Consider the following 27,297-nt stretch of genomic DNA (forward strand, 5'->3'; position numbering starts at 1 on the left):
AATGCAAAAAAATAAGTCATTAATAACTATGCATTTAAACTCCAGAATGACCTTAATGAACCATTAATGTACAGGTGCATACTTATTGTTTCTTAAATACATTGATTTTATCAACTGTGTTTAATTCATTTTTTATCCATGTTTTTTATGCACATTAGTTAAAAGTACATGTTTGAAAAATATAATGATTTAATTAAGATAACAGTTTTACTTGCGTCTATGCTAAAAGAGCGCAGTAGGGCATGTGAGCGAATTTCATAAAGTATGTTAGAGCATCTTGGGTCATTTGCTTTCTTACCCTACTGCGTTCATACAGCATAAACGCAGTAAAATGTGAGCAATATTTGTAACTTTAATACATACATAAATGAAAAAAATGTTCATTGCGGTTAAACAGTAGCAGTATCTTTTATCTCGTTCTGTGCGTATCACAGGCACAAAAGTTGAAGACCTTCGCCAACAGTTATGTATCAAATAATGCAATTGAGTATTTGTTCTTTTAGAAATGTAACCAACAACATATGTTTGTATAAAAGAATAGCTGATTTTGTAATGTATAATAATATGTTTGTTTTAAATGACTACTCCTTTATTAAGAAAAGTAATCTACATTTCATGATGAAATGAAATTAGTTACCTAAAACTGGAGCTTACAAGAAAGTGTTTTCAGTTTTCTTGTTGACTAATTTATTTCATAATAGTGGTTGACATTTTAAACAAGAAAGTTATAATGTACCTTTTGATATAAAATGGTTTTCTACGACATGTGCAGCTTATAACATGAAATGTTGTCTTTAAATTTGTCTCAGTGTGTTCACATGCATTCTGGTGAACACGCTTTATCACTAATCACTCAGTAAAACATAGGATTACTTAAGAATTGGTAGATATAATTGTCGATGAAACTTAGTCAGAATACATATTTGTCAATATAAAAAGTTGATTAGTTAAAACTACCCACATGAAGGTCACTTGAGCTTAGTAAAATTGGTGTAAACCCTTCTCAATTGTAAGTCAATTATCTTAATGGTTTCTAATTCTGTTAAATTTTAATAGTGACCTGTTAAAATTCAATTAAAACTGTTTGAAAACATTAAGGTCAATTTCACGACCCTTTTAATGGCATGTGCATCCAGTAGTGATAGTTAGATGGCAAAAAACTTTAGTCTCCCTCTTCTTTACTTAAATTGGAAAAATTCTTTAGTCTTCAAAGTTTTCATATGATAAGATATTGTAGTGGTGAACATTTCCATTTACAGCTTTAATGAACTATTCAGAGGTTGTTTAATACAAGCTCAAATTACTACAAATTAGATGTGGACACCTGTTGAAGTCTGATTCTTTCTTTGTATAATATATGTTCTAACTAAATATGTACATAATTGTTTTCTATCAAATACTCCGCAAGAATATGCCATACTTAAGTCAGTTATCTTTTGTTTTGTGTATTAATCTAATAGCAGAAAATACAAAACTGTTAGCATAAACTTTGTCCTCGTTTATATTTAGTTTTAGTTCAATTGTGAAGAAAACTTGCATCTTATGAAGTCAGTCGAGTCTGCTTCATGGAAAAACCAGTAATGTTGTCATGTGAGGAGGTATGGTCCTGACTCGGGTGGAGCTAAAACCCATAACCTCCAGGATGACATAACTGTTACATTATAATTTACCTGCTTGTACATTTTCGGAAAACCTTGTATAGCAGTTGGGTTGTATTTTTCATTTATTCATTGCTTAAATCAATTTTTGGTTGATTTCAAATACTAGTCATCTGGGATCAAAAACTAGGTCACCATTTTGGGGGGGTCATAAACTAGGTAACCATCTTCTACAATGCAACCTTAAAATCACAGTCTTAATAAGGTTGCAGGAAGCGCACGAACTGCGCAACCTTGTTGGCTTGCGCAACCTTGCTAGCTTGCGCAACCTTGCTAGCTTGCGCAACCTCGCTTGCTTGCGCAAGCTAGTAGTTAAGGTTGTAATCGTTCCAATCGCAACCGTGCGCAACCTTATAAGCTTGCGAAATCTTCGAAAGGTTGCAGGAAGGACGCGAGAATCTACCAACAAGGTTGCGCAAGCTTGCGCATGCTTAGATTTAAGTTTGCGAATGTTCCAATCGCAATCTTATTGCATGCTTAAATAAGTTTGCCGCACGCTTATTATGATTGCGACTGCAATCTTGCCACGACCTTGCCACAACCTTAATTTAGATTGCGGTTTTGGTTTGGGTATAGCCATTTTTAAAGAATATATAGATATTGTTTCAAATCTCAGGCTTAACTTTTATCTACTTACCATAGCCTATTTGCTGTTTCCTATTTATAAAGCTATTTTCACAAATTGTTTTATTTCTTGATTTGCTAGGGATGTGAATATAAAGCTTAATTCAACGCATTAATTTGGCTTATCTGAGCTTAAGAAAGATTCTTCACTTTCGTTGCGTGATAGGCTGCACTGATGAGGTAATTTCGTCATGTTCGTTGACATTACCATTATAAACGCAATACCCTGTATTACCATGCTATTTATTTCCATTCCTTTGTATGAAAATAACTGACTAGGCTTCACTGAAACTTTTTATTGACTGCAATGCTAAGTGAAACACTGTCGAAGATACATAGAACCTTATTTGTCTACACATGTTTATGATTAGTATTACATACTGGTTATTAGGGTAGCATACTTGGTGAAACTATTAAAGGGAAAACGAGAATCCTTTAAATAAAATGTACAGGAATTACTAACTATTCATGTTACCTTGTTTAATTTTCATCAGCAGCCAATTGCAAGTTCGTTGGTTTGTTTAAATTAAGCCAAACATTTATTGATTGGTCAATAGTTATCCGATCACTACTGTTGCCCAATCAAATTGCTTTAAGGGCAAGCCTGCCAAAAGATACCTGGGATAACTTACCCAGTTTTATATACTTGGCTGCAGCACATTTCGCTAATCTAATAAACGGAACACATCAAACATGTAGAATGTAGCAAATGAGCTTATACCAAATTACCTTCTCAATAATTCATTTATGTAAGAGTTATCGCCAACGGCACCCATCGGAAAGTAAAAATGGGGGGAACCATTGGGGTTAAACCGGTTTGCGGGCACCTCATGTCATCCTTGTCTGAACAGTCACAAACAAAAAAGCCATAATTACATGAGTACCGAAAAACAAAGATTCAACAGTCTTGTTTATTCTTTGGATGTCTTTATGCTTCCATATTATTTCTCTTCAATAATTTATTCAATAACCAAGTTTATGATATAGTTAAAACACGATAATTCCCTTCTCAATGGTTTAAAATAGTAAAACTAGACTACTATCCTATATACAAGGATTGATTCAGTTTAACACAACTGACATCTCGGCGATAGTAAACGGAATGTCTGGTACATGCGATTTTTACCAAAATACCCTCCAATAGGTGTAGTATTAACAAGCCAAATGAATAAGATCATCCGCGTGAGATAGCACTGAAAAGCACGACATAAACATATTACAAAGGCTTATCGTTAAGTAATCAGAAACTCTAATGAATAAGGATAATTAAACGGAATAACAAGGGCTTTAAACATGCTTATCAAAATAATTTCGGACTTCATAGTTCTTCATGTCGAGATATTAAAGCCTACATCAAGAATGATGACAGTTTTATGTTAACTGAGTTCAAAAACGTTGAACGGCAATGATTATGAAAAGGACTTTCAATCATGAACACAACAGCACTGTATGTAAAATGCTTTGTCAGCGTTTATATTTCCAAGGTTATACATAGAAATAAACATTTTTACAAATTGACATATATCTAAATATAAATAATTGATAATATCTTATTCAATCATATTTGATGTTTTCACGATTAAAAACAAAGAACAATCTAGAAAAAAGACACGTAGGTGATCAGAGAAACAATAAGAAGCACTTTGGTGTATTCATGTAACCTATTGTTATGATCGTGTTTTTTATAAAACACCTCAATGATTTCGCTGATTTGGTTATCTATAAATAGCATTTGAATCAATGGACAATTTTGCTCTGTTGGCATCTGCCATATGATTGTCTTTTGATGGTATCACATTGTGTCATGATCAATGCAATGAAAAATTAAATCGCTGAAAGTGTTGGGAGGTAAAAGGCGCGATAATCGTAATTTTACTTTTTTATTGAGCTAATTAGTGTATTATTGTTATTGTTAAACTAAGTTCTTTTCTAAATTTCTCCTTTACGATTCAATATTATTTAATGAAATTCGGAATATGTATGTGGTTTCGTATGTCACTTATCGGGATTGAAAGTGCTCTTTTCATGCTTGCAATTTCTTTAAAAAAACATGCAATAACTTACTGTCGTGTGTTCTAACTAAGATATCCTGAAATTTTTAATACATTCCATTATATAATTGGCATTTCAAACTATTAAAATAACATTAAATTGGTTTTACACAGAAATGTCATATTTTTATGCGCCTGATTCTGTACTTGCAGATTAGCACCCATTGATGATGCTCACAAAACTAAGACAGGGACCCGGCGCTCGCGAGCGGCCGAATGGTACCTCGTGCCTCGTCATAGTTGTTCTGGTGACAGTGACGTCAGCACAGACCAGTACACAGGGCTCAAAAACAATCAAACAATCTTGACTTTGAACTCTGCCGGAATTTGTGGGATGAATATATATTGCCTAATCTTGAAATGGACTTTATCAAAAAGTCAGAAAATGACATGTTACTGTCGTATGTTTATTTAGCAGGTTGGTATAATTTGTAAGTTTGAATTCACTGTGTTAAGCATTTTTTGCATTGCTAATTCCAATTTTTGCGTTTAATGACAAGGTTGTATGAGAACGGAATGCTGTGTAAAGTAATTAAAATACTGTTCATCAAAGGTTGACATTTGAATAAAAGTGGAATAAAAAAATATTTAAAAAATAATTTAAACAATTCAAGTAGATGTGATTCGGTTGATAATTATTTGATTGGTAAGAAATGTGTGGGTTAAAGGTAAAAATAAAAAGCTTCTGAATGATTTTCTTATGATTAATTTTATATCGTTTTCAGATCATCCAATTGACCAGAGGAACGCTAATCGACAAAAAAGAAAAAGCAAGTGACTTAAATGTATTGAATTACTAAGAAAATAAGACTTAAAAATGAATTTATATCATGACGAGATAGCTGTTGTTTATTTCGGGTCGAAACTTCTATATGGCGTTTTCGTTCTTTCGCCATTTTGTTCAAAGTACTGTTTACAATCAACTAATATAATCTTTAGAACTTCACCGATTCTTTTTAAAAACAATTAGTTGAACAAAAACAAGTACGTGATCTTTGAATAGTCTTTCAAAAGCAGAATAAAGTACATATTTGAGCAGTGAGGTGTTCCTCCTATTTCACTCCTTAATACTGTAAATGATTTAAGATAGGAAGGCAATGATTAATGCACAAATATATATCCAATACTATTACATTGTTTTTCGTTTATCAGCAACTGTTGTCTTATGGGTACAATTGGGTTATGTTTGAACGTAAATATAATATTAACTGTGGTTGTTTTTTTTTCAACTTGGCGCTAGTAAGCGGCAGCAATATGGACTGTCTGTTTGATGGAAGTCGTGGATACTAAACCTAGTTCATGCCTGCTTGGTGCCATACATTTGAAATCTTTACGAAAACAAGAAAAACACTGTTGACGTTTTAACAATGTTTTGCTCGCATTTTACGTATTTGTTTTTTATATTCAAATAAGAACAGCACAGTGAATAAAGGGAACGATTTTAAGACGATGACTATTTCATGAACATAATTTTGGAAAATTCAATAAGAAAAGTGCAAACTCTTCGTGTAAGACAAAAAACTGTTCAGACATGACCAGAGAGATATTTTCAAAACTAATTTGCATATAAACAACACTAAGATTATTTATGTTGAAATGCATGCAACAACAAACGGATGTTCCACTGCTGTTGGTGTTTTGTTGAGCATAAACTGTATATATTTAATGTAGTCTTGAAAACAGTTCCTTCTAAGGACAAAAAATATATTTAAAGTTTGAAATCTGAGTCGGTCTATTTGACGGCAATTGAATATAAACACATCCAACTAGCACCGACGAATTTGGTGTTTTTTATTCAAGAATGACATGATATTTATCAACTATGGCCAGTTACTCCAATAAACCAGAAAATGCATAACATTTTTAATTTATGTTTACAGGCTTTATGGGGATGGACAACATGGACAAAATGTTTGCCACTCTCAACTCTTAGCCTATTTCATGTCCATAGATAACAGTTTTGGAAATCTACAGAACCATCTTCTACAGGCCGGTCGCAAACGACGCTAGATGCCACCATCAACATACCTATTCAGATGTGGCAACATTTAACTTTCCGTTGCAATTTCATTCACTGTTCATCCAGACGTTATCGACATAAGTTCAAGGGCTTAGCGCAAGTCGGTCGTGTCTCAAAATATAGGGGTAGGAATCACGTGCGCGTAGCCCTCAATTTGAAGGAACAATTGATAAAAAAAATAAAATAAAAAATGAATATTTAGGACGTATCAACAATATTGCTGACAACAATGTTTGTACATGTGTCTGTTCTACCATGACATTCGTAGACTGTCTAAATATGATTTATTGGAATTTTTAATTTTAAAGGGAAAAAATAAATATATTCAACAAATAAATCCCAGCAATGTTATGAAACAACAGCCGACCGAAGATTGACTTGAAATGATAAACAAAGAACACATAAAAAAAGAACAAGAGAAGTGTACAGATTTATGTAATGAACTCAGATAATACGTTGGAAAGTGAATTACAAATGTTTGGAGCTACATTGCCTTGGTCTCAACGTGTTAGGAACTGTAAAACAAAAGTTTATGGACAAATTAAATCTTAATTTACACAGAATTGACTTGTTGTTTCTACGGAAGTCGGTTAAATGTTCACAATGGAATATGACACGCCTTCTAAGCAATAAAAGTTAATTGGAGTTGCCAATATTAAACACGTCTTGCGTTTAATACGTTTTGTCAACGGCACAATGAGGCCGTTTTAAGAAAGCATCTAAGACGTAGCTTCAATTATCTCAACTCTGAATTTACGTCATAATGGCAATACATTCATTCATTTTTTATTTCCTCTACTTATTGATCATCTTCGATAGTGGCTAAAGTTTAATTCACTCAAATCTGTAGCAAAATAATGATACAATGTCATTAAGATAATTTTAATTAACGACTCAGATCGATTAAGATCTTTCTTGAAACGGCCCCTGCAGTGTATTAAGTTATAACGAAACTTCGTGGTGATCTGGACTGAACAGTTAGTTATTCGATGTGGCATGTAATCACCAATTGATTACGCAAACTTGCAAACTCATGTATGAGAATCGATAGAAATGTATATAAGGATATAATATCGTAAAAGCCAAAAGCCGGGTTTTCTATCGCTTCCTTTTCATACTGTATAAAGACTTTCTGTTTTAATGTTAAGGCTCTTCACGGTATAGTAAGATGCATGATTTTAGTACTTTCTTCTGAATTTCATTTGTCTTTACATCGGGGAGCGAAATTGTTCAGGTATGATTTCATTTTCAATGTAAGATATATGCAAACTATAACAATTATGTAAAAAAAACTATAGAAACAAGCTGAGCCAAATTTTAAAGATGAACCCCGTTTGATGGCACAGGGAAAACGCCAAAGACATAAAACACAAAAACACTGGCGCAGTCGGTTAGAAGAGAGCGGTCGCCGTCGCTAGATGACAGCAGCCACCTCAATATGATGCAAAATGCCGTTTGATTGTGCAACACGGCTAAAAAGCGTCAACTGACACCAAGTCATTAAATACTGCTTTTGCAAATAGACATTGTATTTTCTCATTAGGTATTGTATCTATTTATTTGATGAAACATGTGTCATATTTCAGTAGAATGTAATAAATAATTGCAATTTGTATTTCATCAAGCTGTTATTCTGTTAGTCTACAACGATCGGTTTCATGTTACCAGCAATATATAGCTGAAATGCAAACATCACAATTATATCAAGCGAGTGTTATATTAATAGCTCATGAACATAAGACCTAAAACAAATGGAAAACGATACAGTTAATGAATCGTGACTGATTTGTCATCACTACTATGTCAATGAGAGAAGCCTCTTAACTTAGAAATGAATCTCAATGCAAGATAAATCCTGACCATGAGTTCTTTGATAAATGTTTTAAAAAATTATTTATATGTTTGGCCAATAGGTTTCCAAAATGAAACACGACGTATGTAAACATGATTTGTTATGAGTTGAATAAGCTTGACAAAAGAGATATCGAGCCAACTCCATAACCTTGAACACAGAAGACCATCGAAGAAGTCCTTCAAAGACTTTTATTGCGAAGTTTGGTCAAACGGTGATGGTCGGTTAAAGTGAACAAAAGGATTAAAGCAAGTGTTGATATTTGTATCTTAAATCACACATAAGTCAGATACATGTATCATCTGTAAACGAATTAGCGAGGCCGAAGCTAGTCCACTCTTTGTCGACTCCCCCTCGCTTTTAATGTCTATGGAAGTCTTTGACAAATCTATTGCTTAAGTCAACAGCCTCAAGACTGAATTTGTATTTGAATTAGATTATCAGAAAGTATCATGTTTATAGACATGTGTTAGACTAAGACTTTATCTTATAAAATGATTTAATCTTAAGCGTAAAGTGTTTATATACAGGTTTCAAAGGGCAGTTACCAAGGACTTTTTTGCAACATATTAATAACATAAAATGGCAGTTAACGAAACATGGAAGCCACAACATGTCACAGTTACAAGAAAATACAGTGTCATTAACCGGCACAGGTTGCTCGAGAGTAAAAATTAGAAATAGTGACTTCACACCGTCTATATATAAGTTAAATATGATATAATATCAAGGCTAAAAATAGGAGGTCGAATTTAAAAAGAATATCAATCAAAGGACAGAAACGTTTATAAAAGCACACACAATAATCATGGTTAAAATGAAATATATTCTTGACGATTCATAATTAAACATAGATCCCAGTACGTAACCAACAAGGTGTTTGAAGAACGTCATTATATTCCTAAATTAGAATTTACAATCTGTCAGTTATACAAAAAGTTGGTCGATGGTGTAAAACTGTTATTGCTACATTTCCTCTAACTTTAATCATTTACTTTTACCTCTATTTTTTAGTAACTTAGACGCTAAAAATGTTACTTCATGTATTACAGCTTCGGCAATCACCGGTCAGCGATTATATTTTGCTTGATCTTTCAGTAACGACAGTCTGGATAAAATACTTTGGAGTTTTTGAATCTAGCGTTAGGGAAAGTGTTACACATGAAACTGCCCTTTCTCTTCAGTTAAAATATAAAACGAAATATCAGATTTTAATGCAAAATGGAGATGCAATCAAAATCTAATACTAAAACAGAAAAAGATGATAAAAACTAAAAACATATAAATTATAAAAACATAAAATACATTCAATCAAAAAAAGAAACTAACTAAAGATATATCGGTAGTATTGCACATCGTATCCGATTCTTCTTGTGCAATGACAATTCATGGCGTATTCGTTTAATGTGAGATAAAAATACAATATATAATAATAACAGAAGTTCAACTTTGAAAAGATTAAAACGAAGAGATTTTTATATGTATACGTTATTGGTGAAAACATTTTTTCATCCATGTTCGCTTTCAGGTAGAAGAGATTTAAGAAGAGTACAAGATCACTATATCACTTTATTTGACCTAAAAATCACTAGCCAGGGCACAGAATATGCCTTCAAAAGATGGTGTTGTATATAGTTAAAAACCGATGGTATATTACCATATCAATTCTCTGAGAATTTCTATAACAGCCATAGAAGTTTTTCTTTTGTTTCTATTTTCGTAATATCCTGACCCAGAAAGAGTAAAGTCATCTCACGATAGTATTTTCATTGAATGAAGTGATCACCGATTAAACTTTTTATCATATAACAAAACGGATATCGCTGTTTAGTCATGATTGTTACACTGCTTGGGGATGGGGAAGCGGTTGGCTCTCGGTCGTGTTAGTTTTCGTAAATTTCATACGTGCTCTCATCAAATAAACATTTTGGAAAAAAATGTTTTATATGCGATACATTATGAACTTATCAACATACATAGAATACAAGCAGGTCTGATACAAATGAACAATTTTGAAGCTACCAGTACAAAGCAATGGTCCATAATCAGTCGGAGTTTTAGAGTCTGATAAAAAATTTTTTTTAAATCTAACCATATATCATTTCGATATTTTTTTCATAAAAACTAGGAGCAAAATGAGTGATAGTAACTAGTGCATTACTTATCTCAAACATGATATTTCTAGTAGCTCTTTCAAAATTTGGAGTTAAGCTTTGTTCTCCAAAGGCTTGAATTGCACATCGTTAGTGAATATGAGCAAAGGAACTCACGCCTAATTTGTTTTCACGTTTAGTGGAGAAAGGAAAACAAGACAACGCTAATCAAAGCTTTCCGCGAATGCTTACGCCTAACAAGATGGTCAACATAAGTACAAAAATAATCAGAGCAAAACAGTTTGCATAAAAAAATACATTGTTCGGTAAAACAGAATGCACGTTTTGGAGCTTGTCTTGTAGGATAAGGGTTAGGATAATGGCTAGATCATTGAATTATTGTACAAACTACCTTTAGTCTTAATGTGCATTAAAACATAAGAAGTAATGAATATATATTTGATGAACGATGGCATGTCGTATTGTGGGAAAAGAGAAACGGTTTATAAAAATGCACAAATCAATACATTACGATCGAAAATAATAATTTATAAAATTTAATGATCAAAATCATTCATTCTAGAAGTACCAACATTTACGTTTAAATATACCTCCACTATTCATTCTTAAAATGAGACATCGGAACTGCTACATTTCATGTTTCAAATAAGACATAGGAAATGCCACTATTAATATTTCAAATAAGACATTAGAACTTCTACTATTTATGTTTCAAATAAGACATCGGAGCTGTGACTATTTATGTTTTAAATAAGACATCAGAATATTGCTAGTTGTTGACATCTTTATTATTCCAGGGTCGTCCTAGCGCATGATTGGAAATGTAATGATACAGTATTGTCAGTTTTATTGCCATTGACCACTTCTTCACTTAGACCAACATTACGAATTCTTTTCAGAATATGTGATTAATACATTAACTGGAGTATATTGAGTACTCGAACGTCTACTTTTACTTTTACTGCATTGTTCTTGATATAATGTAGTCTGCAGAACAATGTCTTATTTGGTGATACACACTAATTGCTAGTATGTTTCCGTTCAATTCGTAAAGGCAATAAATATCCACACCAATGATGATATCTCAATATCAAATATTATACGCATGTGTGTGCAAACTCTGTTATTTAGTCAAGATTGTTTGCCTAAAGTTTCAAGTGGACAAAAAGGATCATCTTAAAATTATCAGTTTAAATTCATGAACATGTCCATTGACTGGTTAACGTAACAATAACATAATCAAAACCTCGTTGGAGTTGTCAATGATGTCAATATCATGACACGTGCAATAAAAACGAGCAATGGAATAATGAAATCTGGTACATTGGTTGTTACTATTTTATAAAAGGTAAATTAGTCATTTAAAAAAACATCTTAAGTTCACTGAAACATAGGGCAGTTCGTCATGATAGACCCAGCTGTGTCAGAGATATGTTTGGGCACATTTCATTGCTCCTTGGACGTTAAAACGTATGTTGTCACTGTCAGATTTGTTTTAGTTGACGTCAGTTTGCTCTATCAAACAGTCCAAAGAAACGTGCACTCTGTAATTACTCTAAGTATCTTATTGTTAAATGATCCATTCAATGCGGTGACATTTATACGTAATGGTACGTGAAGGTATTGTTATTTTACACATGTGTTGTCTTAAGCGAGTATCAATAAGCAAATTAGTTGGTCTTGTTTGATGGCATGTAAAGATATATGTTTGATACATTTAGGATTTATTGCGAGTTGGCATATAAAGCACATTTTGTTTCCAATGAGTTCAGGAGAAGTGTAAGCGAGCCTTTGGCGTAAAAAATGTGAAAAAAACTTGCATTTTATGATGAAGAGTGTCAGATTCTTTAAATCACATGCCTTTTTCCGGTTGGATATACAAAAAAGACGTACTTGCTTCACCTGCGCTGACGATGAACCATATTCAACAAAATGGCATATCAATGCCATTTTCCGCGCTACATGCATTACAGAAATACCTCGGCGACCGTACGACCCTGAAATCGAGAGATACGTGCGGTGGCTTCGAACTATCTTTGGTGACCTCAGGGTACCACAAGGTCATATCTTCTACTGGCCGTGGGATTACAGCGCATAGTTATAACCTAGGTTCGCTGCTGTAATAAGACATGACATACAGTGCCGTAAAGTGGTTCCACGGCGACCATACGTCGGACGAAAGGTGGCATTGCGTTTGCCGTGTGGCTGGCCTTTGGTGCTATAAATAACAATTGACTATTGCGGACCCCCCCCCCCCCCCAAAAAAAAAAAAAAATAAATAAATAAATCTTAAATTGACGGCCTCAGGAATTCCACGGGCGACCTGGGGCAGCATAAAGCGGCTCTAATTTGCCCGTTCGACGGACTTGCGGTCTGTGACCCACGCAGCTGGAAACTTACGGCTCCCGTACGCTCGCCGTAAGCCATCCGGCCTTTTATTATTATTTTTTAATTTAAACGAGACACATCGTCATTAGAATATATAATCATTTAGATATCTTATACATTCATAATGGGGTTATCTCCCTGGAAATGTATTTAAATTGTTAAATCGTCTAGGGCCACAAATAATTGAACAGTTGTTGGTCAGATGTTTTTATTCAAGTATTAAAATTGTTATGTGCCGGAATGAACTAGATTTATTCCTGATATGATTTATGGTGGTTAAAACGCTGTCAATACAGCTGCTTGCAGAGGTTAGTGCAATCGCCTTGTTATTGCCTATTTCTATGCATTCTCGTTCGGTATGCGATGATTATATGCGTTAGATTTTTGATCCGATCCTCTGGTAAATGGGAATGATTTCTATGAATTTACTCATTTCCTTACCATGATGTATTTTTGATTTTATGACTATTCTTTTCAGTAAACAAAGTCTGGAACCCATTGTCTCGTCGTTTTTCATGAATATTTCTTATTTATTTAGGGGTGATTTCCAGTGGAAATTAAGGATACAGTCTTAAAGCTGCACTCTCACAGTTTTAACATTTTAACAACTTTTTGACTTTTTGTTTCGAAACGAGCCATTGATGTTTTTATGCATTTTTCTTAATGCGTTAGTAACGGCATTAATCATTTATTTTCGAACGTAAATATGAAAAACTGCGATATGATCTTTCGTAGGCAGTCTTATATTACTGTTCTTCAGAAGAAAAAAATGGCTCATTAAGAGACAAAATAAAACTTAAAAAATAAATCAAAACGGTAAATCTGTGAGAGTACAGTTTTTAAATAATAATCAAATAAAATGTATACTCATTAACATCCAATATCGTGTAAACATTTCATTTCAAATTATTTTTAATGTTGTTTCTGTTCTTCATTTGGCTTTTGTATTCAGTATTTTAAAAAAAACTCGGTTGTGTGAATGCAATTGCGTTTAATCACTTTTTAAAAGGTATAATGATTCTCAATTGAAGTGATGTACTAGACACATGTTTAACAAACATTGTTCATTAATAACTATTTTATTTCAAACTCCTAAGTCACAGTGATGTGATTAAGTTAACGGCCTTCCACAGTGCAAAATTCGTTTGAAGGACCAAAATAAACATAACATGTTTAAACAAAAATATTTTTTTAGTTTTGAGTTTCAATATTTAGCAAGCATATAACATTTATCCGTTGCGACATGTGTAGCTGTATTTAGGAGTTAAGCAAATTTTGGTCTGGAAGTTTTAATCAGATTTCTAACTAAAAAGCGTTTGCATTTTTCCAAAATGTCTTTATACGAAATGAATATGTTTTTGTGCCAATATAGTCAGTATTACCCAATCAACAATGTCTTCAAGCTTTGTGTTGATTGCAACTTCTTTACGAAAAAAAATGTATTTTTATAACCAGGAAATAAAATAAATTCTTTTTTTTTCATCATGTATTTAATATATTTGTTATTTGAAAATATATTATCGATAACTCTCCAGACATTGTTTATTAAGTAGTCTGGGGCATTTTGACACAAAAAAATAGGTATACTTTTCCGAAAACATGAAATCCTTTTTGCTGCAAACAAATGAAAAAAATCTTGTTTCGTAATATTTTGTCAACTCATTACTCCAAAATATGTCACAAAGGATGTTTGTTTTACTCCCTAAATGATTGTTCCTCAAAACTAAATAAAATATTTGAAACGGTTTAATATTTGGCCCTCCCCTTCCACATTTGCACTCTGGAAGGCCCTTGAGTTTGTCCATAGGAAGCGCAGTGAATTTAGCTAAGGCAAATGCATACATTTTCCTATACAATATATAGGATGTCATTAGTTTCCCTTTCATTATGTTACTGTTGTATGACTTCTTTGGATAATGCATGAGATGGAAATGGAAAATCCATATATGTGATGCAATATTTGTAAAAGCGGTAATGCACAGTCGTCAAGTGCATTGTCTTAATTAATTATTGCATTCATTTCCACCCTGGCAGACTAATTTCCAAGGTAATCCTGTGAAACCTTATTTTTGACCAATCAATGCACTAGATGGACGACAAACAGGTTTCGGTTATATCGTACGGCCAAATTAGCCTACGTCACATAATAGTATCTTTACAAAACCGGCTGCAATTTGTTTTATAAGGCTACCAGCTTCTCAGAATCGACCACTTGAAGAGAAGATAGAGAAGACGGTTACAAAAACGATTTTATACACCACAGAATCGCCATGTCTTGTTAGTTCACACAAGGATCATTCTCTGGACATTGACTCTTGAAACATTTGTCGTTCGCATCACTCCACTGGAGACAGTGCCATTATAACATATCAAGGATCCATTTTTGAAGCACGTGAGTTTTGTTCTGCTTAACTGTTTGCAATAAATACTTTATTATATTATTTCTAGCATGTTTTGCATAACGGCTTTGAAAAAAATGGAGACAAAAAAATTTCAATTCTGGTAGTGCGTTATTTTGTTGTTGTTTTTTGTTGTACAGTTTCATACTCATATCTTTTTATATTCTATTTGCATTTAATTTTTCCGTTCTATAACGTATGCTAACAAGTTGAATCACAACCGGGGGGGGGGGGGGGGCGGGGGCGCAAACATCAACAAACCAAGGCATTGAACTTGATACATTTTAAAAACTTCCATCGCGAAACATAGTATCAACGTGACAGATTGATTGAATGTTCTAATGTTAAAAAAATCGTTTTCATAAAATTAGTACCTCAAGTAGTTTTATCGTTTGCAATGCAACAAAGCCTTCCGATTAGCTATTCGCGATTTTTTCCATCAATTTATTTTTACAAAAGGGAGGCATGTGGGGTGAAATATAAGGTGATTTATTCGTCCTACTAGTTTTGCAACATATATACGGCTGACCTTTTACATATCTGCAAACGTGGTATTCATGAGTCCGTAAAATAGTATTAAACATACGCTCAGAGTGGAAATTGAAACCGGACGTCCATATAAAGCCCGATGTACTACTAACTGACTGGTTATCGCTAAACTGCTATGATTCAATATGAAACCATATTAGAGTTCATACATAACTACGTTTGGTGTTTTCAAAATTCATCACAAATGTTATGTTTCCACTGCAGTCAGTTTAAATCCGATCTTTTTTATAAACGTCAATTTGATAATACAATCGGGTTAAGTGTTAGCCGCTCTCATAGAATTACTGCCACAAATAGAACGTCACCCTGTAAAAAATAATCAAATGTGATTTCCTAATTGATCTTTCCTTTCGGAGTTTATTACTCAATAGGCAATCTAGTAACCGGTATTTAAATGGATATAACGGCTTTGAATGCTATGATACACAAGTCGTAAAGTTGTCCGATTGCTCGTCAAGTTCACATATTCAATATGAGACTAATAACCACGGCCTAGTTACATACTTTGTTTACTGCCCTCAGCGCGACTAGTTTAAGAAGCTCATTCAATTAAGCCAAATATCTTTCTTAATCTTTATTTTAATTACTAAAAATAAGTTTGTTGTGATTATTCCAAAGACCATTCTCTTTATCAGTCCAAAAAAACTTTATCATTCAAAAAAAAGAATATAAATGCTACTCAATTCATTCCTTTAAGATGCGCTCTTACTCCCAAATAAGTTTTACCTCAATGAATACAGTTGGTTTAATATACCAAATATAAAGAATACACGTCGAAAACTATGGTTCTTATGAAGGATACAGAGTTTAATTTGATAGAAAGGTGCAGAGAACATGGTAGTTCTACCTTATGAGACGATAGTAGATTGCACTGAATCTTTGAGCACTCACCAACCATTTAATATTTTTTCGTTTTCAGCTATTAAATACACGTTTAAAATGTTGTTATCACTGATAAATATTTCCAAAAATGCATTTTTTAGTAAGTAGTTAAAGGTTTAAACCTTTATCACTCAAAATTTATATTTGTTACACAAGGGTGTTTATTGATTTTGAGCGTCACTTTAAAATGGCTTATCTATTAAGTAGCTTATTCAAGTAAAACATCTTTTAAAACGCCGATACTTGCAGCAATGCCAAGTGAAAATCGTCTGGTACTTTCGCAGGATGAAATGTTAAATCATGACTGAAATATTCCACAACGAAGTTTTTGATATTTGCATTCAGCGTACTTGTATGGAAAAGATACACTTGCAACGATGTACGACCAATCCATTTAGGGAACATCACTACTTTAAACAAAATTCAAACATGGACGTATGGACAGTGAATGGAACAACTCCTATCGACCCCAATATATAAAACAGAAACAACAAACACGCAATTTACATCATGAAATTCACAGCTATTTACATCCAATGCCAATCAATACAATGCCTGTTTTCATTTTTTTTATAAATTGTATGCTAAATGTTACATAGTGTTTGTTCGCTGTAACGTAAGCGCTAGACTACTACGGGGTCATTATATCCATATTCAAAGACAGTGAGACTTCATCAGGTGTAATATTTAAGTTTCATTGATAACTATTATATCACATTTGCCAACTGTAACAATTAACTAAGTAAGCAAGTTATCGTATTTACAAACAATCACGAACTCATGGTATCATATCATTGGCGTTTTAAAAAAAGGGACTAGCACATTTAAATTTTCACCATATATAAATTCTCTAAAAGCACGGCTATCGCAGTAGTGATGGATCTAGTACTAAAGGGGTGAAAAAATGTCTTTGTTAGTAGTCCTTACCAACAAACATTTCCTTGCGTCATTACGCCAGTTACTATTTCTATGAAAGATTTAGTATGAAAGGAATTACCTTGATTACATGTATGTTCTTATCAACAGCTGTCCTTTGCCTACGATTATTTGAGATATTGGGCCTTAACGTGTTAGTGTAGTTTCAATTGCAGTAAGTGTATCATTGATACTATTCGTTTGATTTAGAGGCGTTTCTGTTCTAGGTCATTTACCGTAAAAATGCCTAGGAACTTTTACGAATTTGGGAGGAACGTTACAAATTTGAAATTAAATGTTTTTTTCTTTGTTTTTCGATTAAATGCCATTAATGAAGAAATTGCGTGACTTGAGAATTGAGGCGGTTAAATCGGCTCTCAATTTTCTCCCTCGGTCCATCCACAACACAACCCACATTTGCACAGTATTTTATAAAACAAATCATAAAAACTGAAGTTTCATGTTCATACACTGATTAAAAAGGTTAGCTGGTTATAATTGCTTCTTTATATTCATTTTGGGAGTTATTTGTCTCTTTTTCATTATCTCGTTTGCATTCGGCTGTTGATCATTGTGTCATTAAACGTAATCACTGAAGGATGTCAGACTGCTAGCTCCTCCTTGGCCTCTTCCTGTAGTCCCCAACGCATAATCTCAACAATGCACTGTTACAATAATTGTGTTATTTTCATATTCTCGTTCATGAAAACTATATGTACTATGAGTCACGCATGTATATGTGTAAACATGTCATATTGGCATGTTTCGCGTATCGTCCACTTTCATGTTATATTAATTGACTTTAATTCAGGAGTGCTTTTTTTATCACCTATTTAGCTTGGTATTTTATTTAGCTTCTTACATTCATTTTCGAATAGTTGTAAATTTAAAAACTAGAGAACCTCGACCGTCATAATGCCCAAGGGTTTTAACATTTGGGGCTCTTTTTTATGACAAAATTGTATTGGTTTGCTAAAATATACCTATGTAGGTTATCGGTGTATTCGATGTGTACTTGTAAAGTCGCATTATATTAAAACCTTTTTAGCTAATACGATTTTTTTTCTCAAAAAAATGCATCGCAAATGTTGTTTATATTAGCATCTATTTACAGTTTCATCACTTTCAAAAGGAATATACTACGTGCCGTATTACGTAGTTTTTTTCCTGTAAAAACAAGGTCGAAGGACAGTTTAACACGTTTAAATCATTGCTTGCAGCGTACTTGTATGTTAATGTGTATATTAACGATGATAAAATAACACCTTCCCCCTAAACCCCTACGAAAAAGTGTGTAAAAGGAAAAGCTCTTTCCCGTCCTTTGAACCAATTGTAATTGCACACAGTGTAATATTATGTTAAAAAACGAGCATAAACTCCTAGAAAAGCATTTCAACTTACAATCAAAAAATCATCCCACTACGATGTGGCTAAACTACGGATTGTGGCCATTCATGAAATAAGGTAGGTACAGAATATTGAAACGGCCACACTTTCAAACGTCATAGCCATTGTTAAAGCATATTTAGATTTTGATTCTAATATTAGGCTTTACTTTTTATACTTACCATTGTTTTTTTCCTATTTTTTTTAATTTCTAGTGCTATTTTCACTAATAGTTTTACTTCTTGATTTTGCTAGAGATGAAAATATAAATCTCAACGCATTACTTCGGTTTCTCTGAGCTTATGAAATATTCATTTTCTTCGCGTGACAGATTAAACTGATGAGGTAATTTTGTCAAGATTGTTCACATTTCCATTACAAAAGCAATACCCGTTATAAGCGTGTTATTTAATTGCATTCCTTCGTATGAACATATCTAACTATGCTTCACTGAAACTGATTATTGACTGTAATGCTAAGTGAAGCACTGTCGAAGATACATAGAACCTTATGTGTCTACACTTGTTTATGATTATTACTACATGGTTATTAGGGTAGCATACTTGGTGAAACAATGAAGGGAAAGCGAGAATCCGTTAAATAAAATGTACAGGAATTACTAACTATTCATGTTACCTTGTTTAATTTTCATCAGCAGCCTATTGCAAAAGACTTGTATTTCGTTGGTTTGTTTAAATTAAGCCAAACATTTATTGATTGATCAATAGTTATCCGATAACTATAGTTGCCCAATAACATTGCTTTTAAGTCCAAGCCTGCCAAAAGATGCAGGGGATATCTTACCCAGTTTTATATACTTGGCTGCAGCATATTTCGCCAATAAACGAAACAAACGAAACGTGTGGAATGTAGCAAATGAGCTTATACCAAATTACCTTCTCAATAATTCATTTATGTAAGGGTAATCGCCCACGGCACTCGTCGGAAATTAACAATGGCGGAAATCATAGGGGTTAAACCGGTTTGCAGGCACCTCATGACATCTTTGTCTGGACAGTCACAAACAAAGTAGCTATAATTACATGAGTACCGTAAAACGATCACAACCATAAGTAAACGGCTTTCATCATTGTTACGTTGATTAAGATTTTGTCACGTTACTGCATGGGAACGCTATTATCGATTGACAAAGATTCAACAGTCCTGTTTATTCTTTGGAGGTCTTTATGCTTCCATATTATTCTCATCAAGACTTTATTCGATTACCAAGTTTATAATATAGTTAAAACACGATAATTCCCTTCTTAATGGTTTAAAATAGTAAACTTAGACTGCTATCCTATATACAAGGATTGATACAGTTTAACACAAATGACATCTCGGCGATGGTAAACGGAATGGCTGGAAGATGCGATTTTTACCCAAATACCCTCCAATAGGTGTAGTATTAACAAGCCAAATGAATTAGATCATCCGCGTGAGATAGCACTGAAAAGCACGGTATAAACAAATATTACAAATGCTTATTGTTAAGTAATCGGAAACCCTAATGAATAAGGAAAATTAAACGGGATAACAAGGGCTTTAAACATGCTTATCAAAATAATTTCTGACTTCATGGTTCTTCATGTCGAGATATTAAAGCCTACATCAAGAATGAGGACATTTTAATGTTTACTGAGTTCAAATAAGTTTAAATTGCAATGATTTTGAAAAGACTTTCAGTCACGAACACAACAACACTATATGTAAAATGCTTTGTCAGCGTTTATCTGTCCAAGGTTATACATAGAAATAACCATTCTTATAAATTGGCATATATCTTAATATTAATAATTAACAAGAGCTGTCGTTAGACAGCGCGCTCGACTTCGCCACTTTGACTTAGAAGTGAATACAATAACAATGTAATATTACCACGTTTGGTCTACTTATGTCAAACCTAGCTAAAATTATTCAATACATAAGGTGACTTTGATGCTGCCCTCCCACCACCCGAAAAATGACGCAAGTCATTCAAATGACTTGATTTCCCATTATGAAAATGTGGTAAAGAATATATAAATATGCCTTTCAAAAGAAATTAAAATAAAAAAAAATAAAAAAAATCAAGGGCCATATAGTATAGCCCTCCTAGTTTTCCCTTGGTAAAAATATGGTTATTATAAAGAATGTCAAAAGAAATTTAAAAAAAATAAATATTCAAGGGACATAATTTGTATTTAGGGTTAAAATTGAGTTATGTTTCTTGTTGTAAGATGGTCGTAAATAATTTTGAATTTTATTAAGTGCATTGAATAAAAGGTATAGAAGTTTTTTTTTATTAAAATCCCAACTTGCCCTTAACTTTTACTTGCCTAAAACTTTAACCTAAGTCAATCAGGAGCCATAACTTGTATTAAGGATATGGAATTATGTAACCTCATTGGGTGATGGTCCTGAACAACTGTGTGAAGTATTAAGTCAATTGAATGAAGGGTAAAGAAGTTATTAAATTAATATCCCCACCTGCCCTAAAACTTAAAACCTAAGTTCCATAGTCAATCAGGGGCCATAATTTGTATAAAAGATAATATGGAGTTATCTAATCTCATTATCTGATGGCTCTGAACAACTGTGTGAAGTATTAAGTCAATTGAATGAATGGTATTGGAGTTTTAAGTGAAAATCCCAACTTGCCCTAAAACTTTAACCTGCCCTAAAACTTTAACCGAAGTCAATCAGGGGCCATAACTTGTATTAAGGATATGGAATTATGTAACCTCATTGGGTGATGGTCCTGAACAACTGTGTGAAGTATTAAGTCAATTGAATGAAGGGTAAAGAAGTTATTAAATAAATATCCCGACCTGCCCTAAAACTTTAACCTAAGTTTCATAGTCAATCAGGGGCCATAATTTGTATAAAAGATAATATTAAGTTATCTAACCTCATTATGTGATGGCTCTGAACAACTGTGTGAAGTATTAAGTCAATTGAATGAATGGTATTGGAGTTTTAAGTGAAAATCCCAACTTGCCCTAAAACTTTAACCTGCCCTAAAACTTTAACCGAAGTCAATCAGGGGCCATAACTTGTATTAAAAATAATATGGAGTTATGTAACCTTATTGTGTGATAGTCCTTAACAACTGTGTGAAGTATGAAGTCAATTGAACAAAGGGTATAGAAGTTATTAATAAAACCTAACCTGCCCTTAATCTTTAACATAAGTTTCATAGTCAATCAGGGGCCATAATATGTGTAAAGAATAATATGAAGTTATTTAACCTCATCATGTGATGGCCCTGAACAACTGTGTGAAGTATTAAGTCAATTGAATGAAGGGTATTGGACTTATAAGTGGAAATCCCAACTTGCCCTTAAACTTTAACCTAAGTCTATCAGGGGCCATAACTTGTATTAAGGATAATATGGAGTTATGTAACCTTATTGTGTGATGGTCCTAAACAACTGTGTGAAGTATTAAATAATTTGAACAAAGGGTATAGAAGTTATTAATAAATATCCCAACCTGCCCTAAAACTTTAACCTAAGTTCCATAGTCAATCAGAGGCCATAATCTGTGTAAAGAATAATATGGAGTTATCTAACCTCATCATGTGATGGCCCTGAACAACTGTGTGAAGTATTAAGTCAATAGAATGAAGGGTATTGGACTTAAAAGTGAAAATCCCAACTTGCCCTAAAACTTTAACCGGACGCCGACGCTGACGCCGACGCCGGGGCGAGTAGTATAGCCCACCTATTCTTCGAATAGTCGAGCTAAAAACATCTAATTCAATCATATTTGATGTTTATACGATTAAAAACAAAGTACAATCTTGAAAAAAGTTAAATGACACGTTGTTTATTAGAGAAACCATAAGAAGCAATCTGGAGTATTCATGTTACCTATTGTCATGATCGTGTTTTATTTAAAACACCTCAACGAATTCGCTGATTTGGTTATCTATAAATAGCCTTTGAAAGAATGGACAATTTTGCTCTGTTGGCATCTGTCATGATGTGATTGTCTTTTGATGGTTTCACATTGGTGTTATGATCAATACATTAATAAATTAAATCGCTGAAAGTGTTGGGAGGCAGTAGGCGCGGGAATCGTGATTGTACTGTTTTATTGTGCTAATTATTGTATAATTGTTATTGTTAAATCAGGTTTTTTACCGAATATCTCATTTATTATTCAATATCATTTAATGAAATAAGGAACATTTATGTAGTGTTGTATCTAACCTATCGGGTTTGAAAGGACTCTTTTCACACCTTGCGATTTCTTTAAAAACACACACGACTTACTGCCGTATGTTTTAACTAAGATATCCTGAAATGTTAAATACATATGGTCCTTCCATTTTGATGAATCTATAAAAAAAAAATGAAATGAAGGTTCGATTTACAATGAATATAACAAATTAAAAATGGAGCTTTAAAATTTAAAACTTTTGTGTTTATGTAGATTGTTTATATTTAGCAGATGAGGCGAGATCAGATTCGACACGGATGAGCCAATGTTCAATATTGAAGTAATCAAAACAAGTTTTTAGTATAAAACAGAGAATTTAACAATGCAAATTGACAGTGAGGAAAATGTACATGTGTAGTAAATCTCTTTTGCAATGTTATTTTTTCTTATCGATACGAATTGAGTCCAAAATTGCAATACTTATGCACTTATGATAACGGTATAATATTTATGTTTTATACTAGGTCATATCATACAATGACTTAATCATTCATCGGTGCAGATGAAGAACTAGAAACTGACTATTGACCTATTAACCTATAAATATATTTTCTATTTAAAAAGTGGAATCTGGGAAATAGTACTAGAATATATGTTGTACGTCACAAAACTTACTGTCTGTATAATTGTTTTATGTCATGCAATTATAACAGTATAATACTATGCAATTATAACAGTATAATACTATGCAATTATAACAGTATAATACTATGTAATTATAACAGTATAATACTATGCAATTATAACAGTATAATACTATGCAATTATAACAGTATAATACTATGCAATTATAACAGTATAATACTGTGCAATTATAAAAGTATAATACTGTGCAATTATAACAGTATAATACTATGCAATTATAACAGTATAATACTGTGCAATTATAACAGTATAATACTATGCAATTATAACAGTATAATACTATGCAATTTCTCGAAATTGCTTATTTGTGTTTGTCGTGATGGATTATAAATCGCTATTACAATACTATTTTCTATTTTAATTAACAAATGTTATCTGGGGTTGTATTCAATATGCAACTTAGATTGATTTTAATCTAAGGAGCATAATTAAGGTGTTTTTATTGGCCAATTAATATTATATGACCAATCAAAACAGCCAGATTTCACTTTTATCTTTAAGTTCAATCTAAGATGTTTATTGAATATGTCCCCAGGACTCACAACCCGAGTAATTGAAATCCACGGGGGTGTACGTTTTTAAATGAGGGTAGTGGTTGAACTTACTGTTTTATACCATTATCCGTTTAATACCTTGCGTACTTATCGGCGAATAACGTTTTTATTTATCCGCGCGATAGTTCTTGATAGTTTAGCTCCGCCTACGTATTACCTTTCGATAAAGGATTTGTGAAAAATCAAAAACAAATATCCAACATACTTTGTAAAAAGGATAAAGAAGTTATCAACTACGTGACAGCAAGTCTTATATAATTGACAGATTAATGTTATTAAAGTAATATTCAATATTTATATGAAAAACTACATAAAAAGCTCAGTAGTCAATTGTTTAAACATAAACAAATTGATTTTACAGAGAAATGTCATATTTTATATGCGCGTTAATTTGGACTTGCAGATAACCAGACAGTAGTGATGCTCACAAGACTTAGTCAGGAACTCGGCGCCCGCCTACGGCCGAATTGTTGCACGGGCCTCGTCATAGTTGTTTTGATGGCAGTGACATCAGCACAGACCTCATTGGCCAGTACACAGGACTTACACGAACTCGACAATGATATCTTTCGTAATTTGTGGGATGCATATATCTTGCCTAAACTTGAAATGGACATAAATAAAAAGACTGATAGTGGGCATTATTCTGATAGTGACATGTTACAATCGAATGGTTATTTAACAGGTTGGTATAATTGTAAGTTAACATCCATTGTGATAAGTATCTGTTTGCATTGCTATTTCCCATTCTGTCTTAGTAACGAAATTACGATTTCGTTCATTAAAGGTTCACATTTATACAAAAGTTGATTGAAAAAAGATTGTTGGTAGAATAACACAAATTAAGTAGATCTAAATCAGTTTAATATTGTTTTGTTGCGTAATGAATGTAAGGGTTGAGCAATCATCTTGATATTAAAGGTTAATTCAAAATCATTGCTATTAAAATAATCAAAAAAAAAGAAAAAAATGAATGAATTTTAGCATGGAGATTTTTCTTTTGATAAATTTTATAAAAAAATTCAGATCATCCAATTGACCAGAAGGACGCCAATCGACAAAAAAGAAAAAGTAAGTGAATTAAAATTATTGTTTTTTTAAGTAAAACAATGTATTTTTGCCATATCGTGTTGGCTGTTGTTTAGTTCGGGTCGAAATACCACTATAATGCTTTTTCGATCTTTCGCCATTTTGCTTTTTAAACAAACATACACGAACAGGCAAAAAACTGCCAACATTTCTGCCAAAATACTTTTTGTCATAAACTAATTTAAACTAAGCTAGAAATTCGCTTTTTCTTGAATATACACATTTACATGATCTAAAAAGCAGAATTAAGTACATATTTGAGCAGTGAGGTGTTCCTTCTACTTCACTCCCTGATAATGTCAATAATTTAAGACAGGATAGCAATTAACAATGCGTTAATATTTATCAAGTGCTATAACATTGTTTTTCGTCGTTTATCAAACAGCTTTTATCTTATCTTCGGGGATTATGGGCTCATGTTTGAACGTAAATATACAATTATTTTTTTTAACTTTGCGCTAGTAAGGCGCACCAATATGGACTGTATATTTGTTGGTAGTCGTTGATTCTAAATCTATTTCATGCCGTTTCGGTGCCTTAAATTTGAAATCGCTACGTACACAAGATAAAATGCAGACGTGTGTACACTGTTTTTCCGACATTTCATTTTTTTGTGTGTATGCATTCAAATAAGCACAGCACAATGAATAAAGAAAACGATTTTAAGAAGCTGGAATATTTCGTTTTTAAACTAAGTCGATTTGAATGACGGCAATTGTAATATAAACACATTCAATGCCCACTAGCACCGACGTATTCGGTTTCTCTATTCAAGAATACATGATCTTTATCAACTGTGGTCACATACTCCAACAGACCAGAAAATGCATCATATAATTTCTGTTTTCAGGCTTTATGGGAATGGACAACATGGACAGAATGTTTGCCTCTCTCAACTCTAAACCCCGTTTTATGTCCATGGATAGCAGTTTCGGCAGTCTCCAGAACCTTTTACGAAACGCTGGTCGAAAACGACGCTAAATGCTAACATTAACATCAACACTATCAATACCTATTCAGATGTGGCAACATTTAACTTTCCGTAGCGATTTCATTCACTGTTTGTACAAACGTTATCGACAGTAGTTCAAGGACTTAGCGCAAGACGGTCGTGACTCCAAAATAGTGGAAGGAATTACGTCAATCGTGCGTTTAGTTTGATGTAACAATTCATTAGATTGCTTAAACTTTAATAAAAAATAAAAACAAAATGAACATTTCGGACGAATCAACAATACTGCTGACAATAATGCTTGTACGTGTTTGTTCTACCAAGACATTCGTAAACTGTCTGAATATTATTCATTGGAATAATTCATTTTAAAAGGAAAACAAATATATTCGTATTTAACAAATCGATCCCAGCAACGAAATGAAATAACAGCCGATCGCAGATTGTCTAGAAATGTTAAACAAAGAACACATAAAAAAGAACAAGAGAAGTGTACAAATATTATGTATTGAAATCAGATCTCACGTTCAAAAGTCAATTATAAATGTTTGGAGCTACAATATCTCAACGTGTAAGTAAATGTTGAATAATGTTTATGGACAAATTAAATCTAAATTTAAACAGCATTGACTTGTTATTTCTACGGAAGTCGGGTAAATGTTCACAATGGAATATGATATACCTTCTTATTGATAATAGTTATTTTGAGTTGCCAATATTAAACACGTCTTGCGTTTCATACGTTTTGTTATCGGCACTAGGCGGTCGTTTGAATAAAGCATCTTAGACGTAACTTCATTTTTCTAAACAACTCTGTATACACGTCATAATGGCAATACATCCATTTTTTTATTTCCTCTTCTTATTGATCATTTTAAATAGTGCCTAAAGTTTAATTCACTCAAATCTTTAGCAAAATAATAAAACAATGTCATAAAGATAATTTCAATTAACGGCTCAAATCGACTAAGAATTTTCTTGAAACTGCCCCTGCAGTGTAGTTAGTTATGGCG

General features: G+C 32.9%; 1 protein-coding gene across 2 annotated transcripts; it reads left to right on the plus strand.

The window, feature by feature from the left end:
- Positions 1-14,944: 14,944 nt before the first annotated feature.
- On the plus strand, positions 14,945-26,868 carry LOC128229703 (uncharacterized). Of its 2 annotated transcripts, none has more exons than XM_052941506.1 (4): positions 14,945-15,099; positions 24,647-24,928; positions 25,270-25,314; positions 26,183-26,868. In XM_052941506.1, exons 2-4 carry the CDS (start codon positions 24,664-24,666, stop codon positions 26,311-26,313), a joined length of 441 nt encoding a protein of 146 aa, XP_052797466.1. In that variant the 5' UTR covers positions 14,945-15,099; positions 24,647-24,663; the 3' UTR covers positions 26,314-26,868. The 2 variants fall into 2 exon arrangements, with proteins under 2 accessions (XP_052797466.1, XP_052797467.1); XM_052941507.1 differs by having other exon boundaries at positions 14,945-15,095.
- The last annotated feature ends 429 nt before the right edge of the window (positions 26,869-27,297 follow it).

Source organism: Mya arenaria, chromosome 4 (genome assembly GCF_026914265.1).
Source record: "Mya arenaria isolate MELC-2E11 chromosome 4, ASM2691426v1".
NCBI lineage: Eukaryota > Metazoa > Mollusca > Bivalvia > Myida > Myidae > Mya > Mya arenaria.

What these genes read in the sequence shown, in the direction of transcription:
- LOC128229703 (XM_052941506.1), top strand. Translation starts at nt 24,664, where the DNA reads ATGCTCACAAGACTTAGTCAGGAACTCGGCGCCCGCCTACGGCCGAAT. An exon ending in ATCGAATGGTTATTTAACAG is followed by an intron (nt 24,929 to 25,269) that starts GTTGGTATAATT and finishes AAAAAAATTCAG; the next exon opens with ATCATCCAATTGACCAGAAG. An exon ending in CAATCGACAAAAAAGAAAAA is followed by an intron (nt 25,315 to 26,182) that starts GTAAGTGAATTA and finishes TTCTGTTTTCAG; the next exon opens with GCTTTATGGGAATGGACAAC.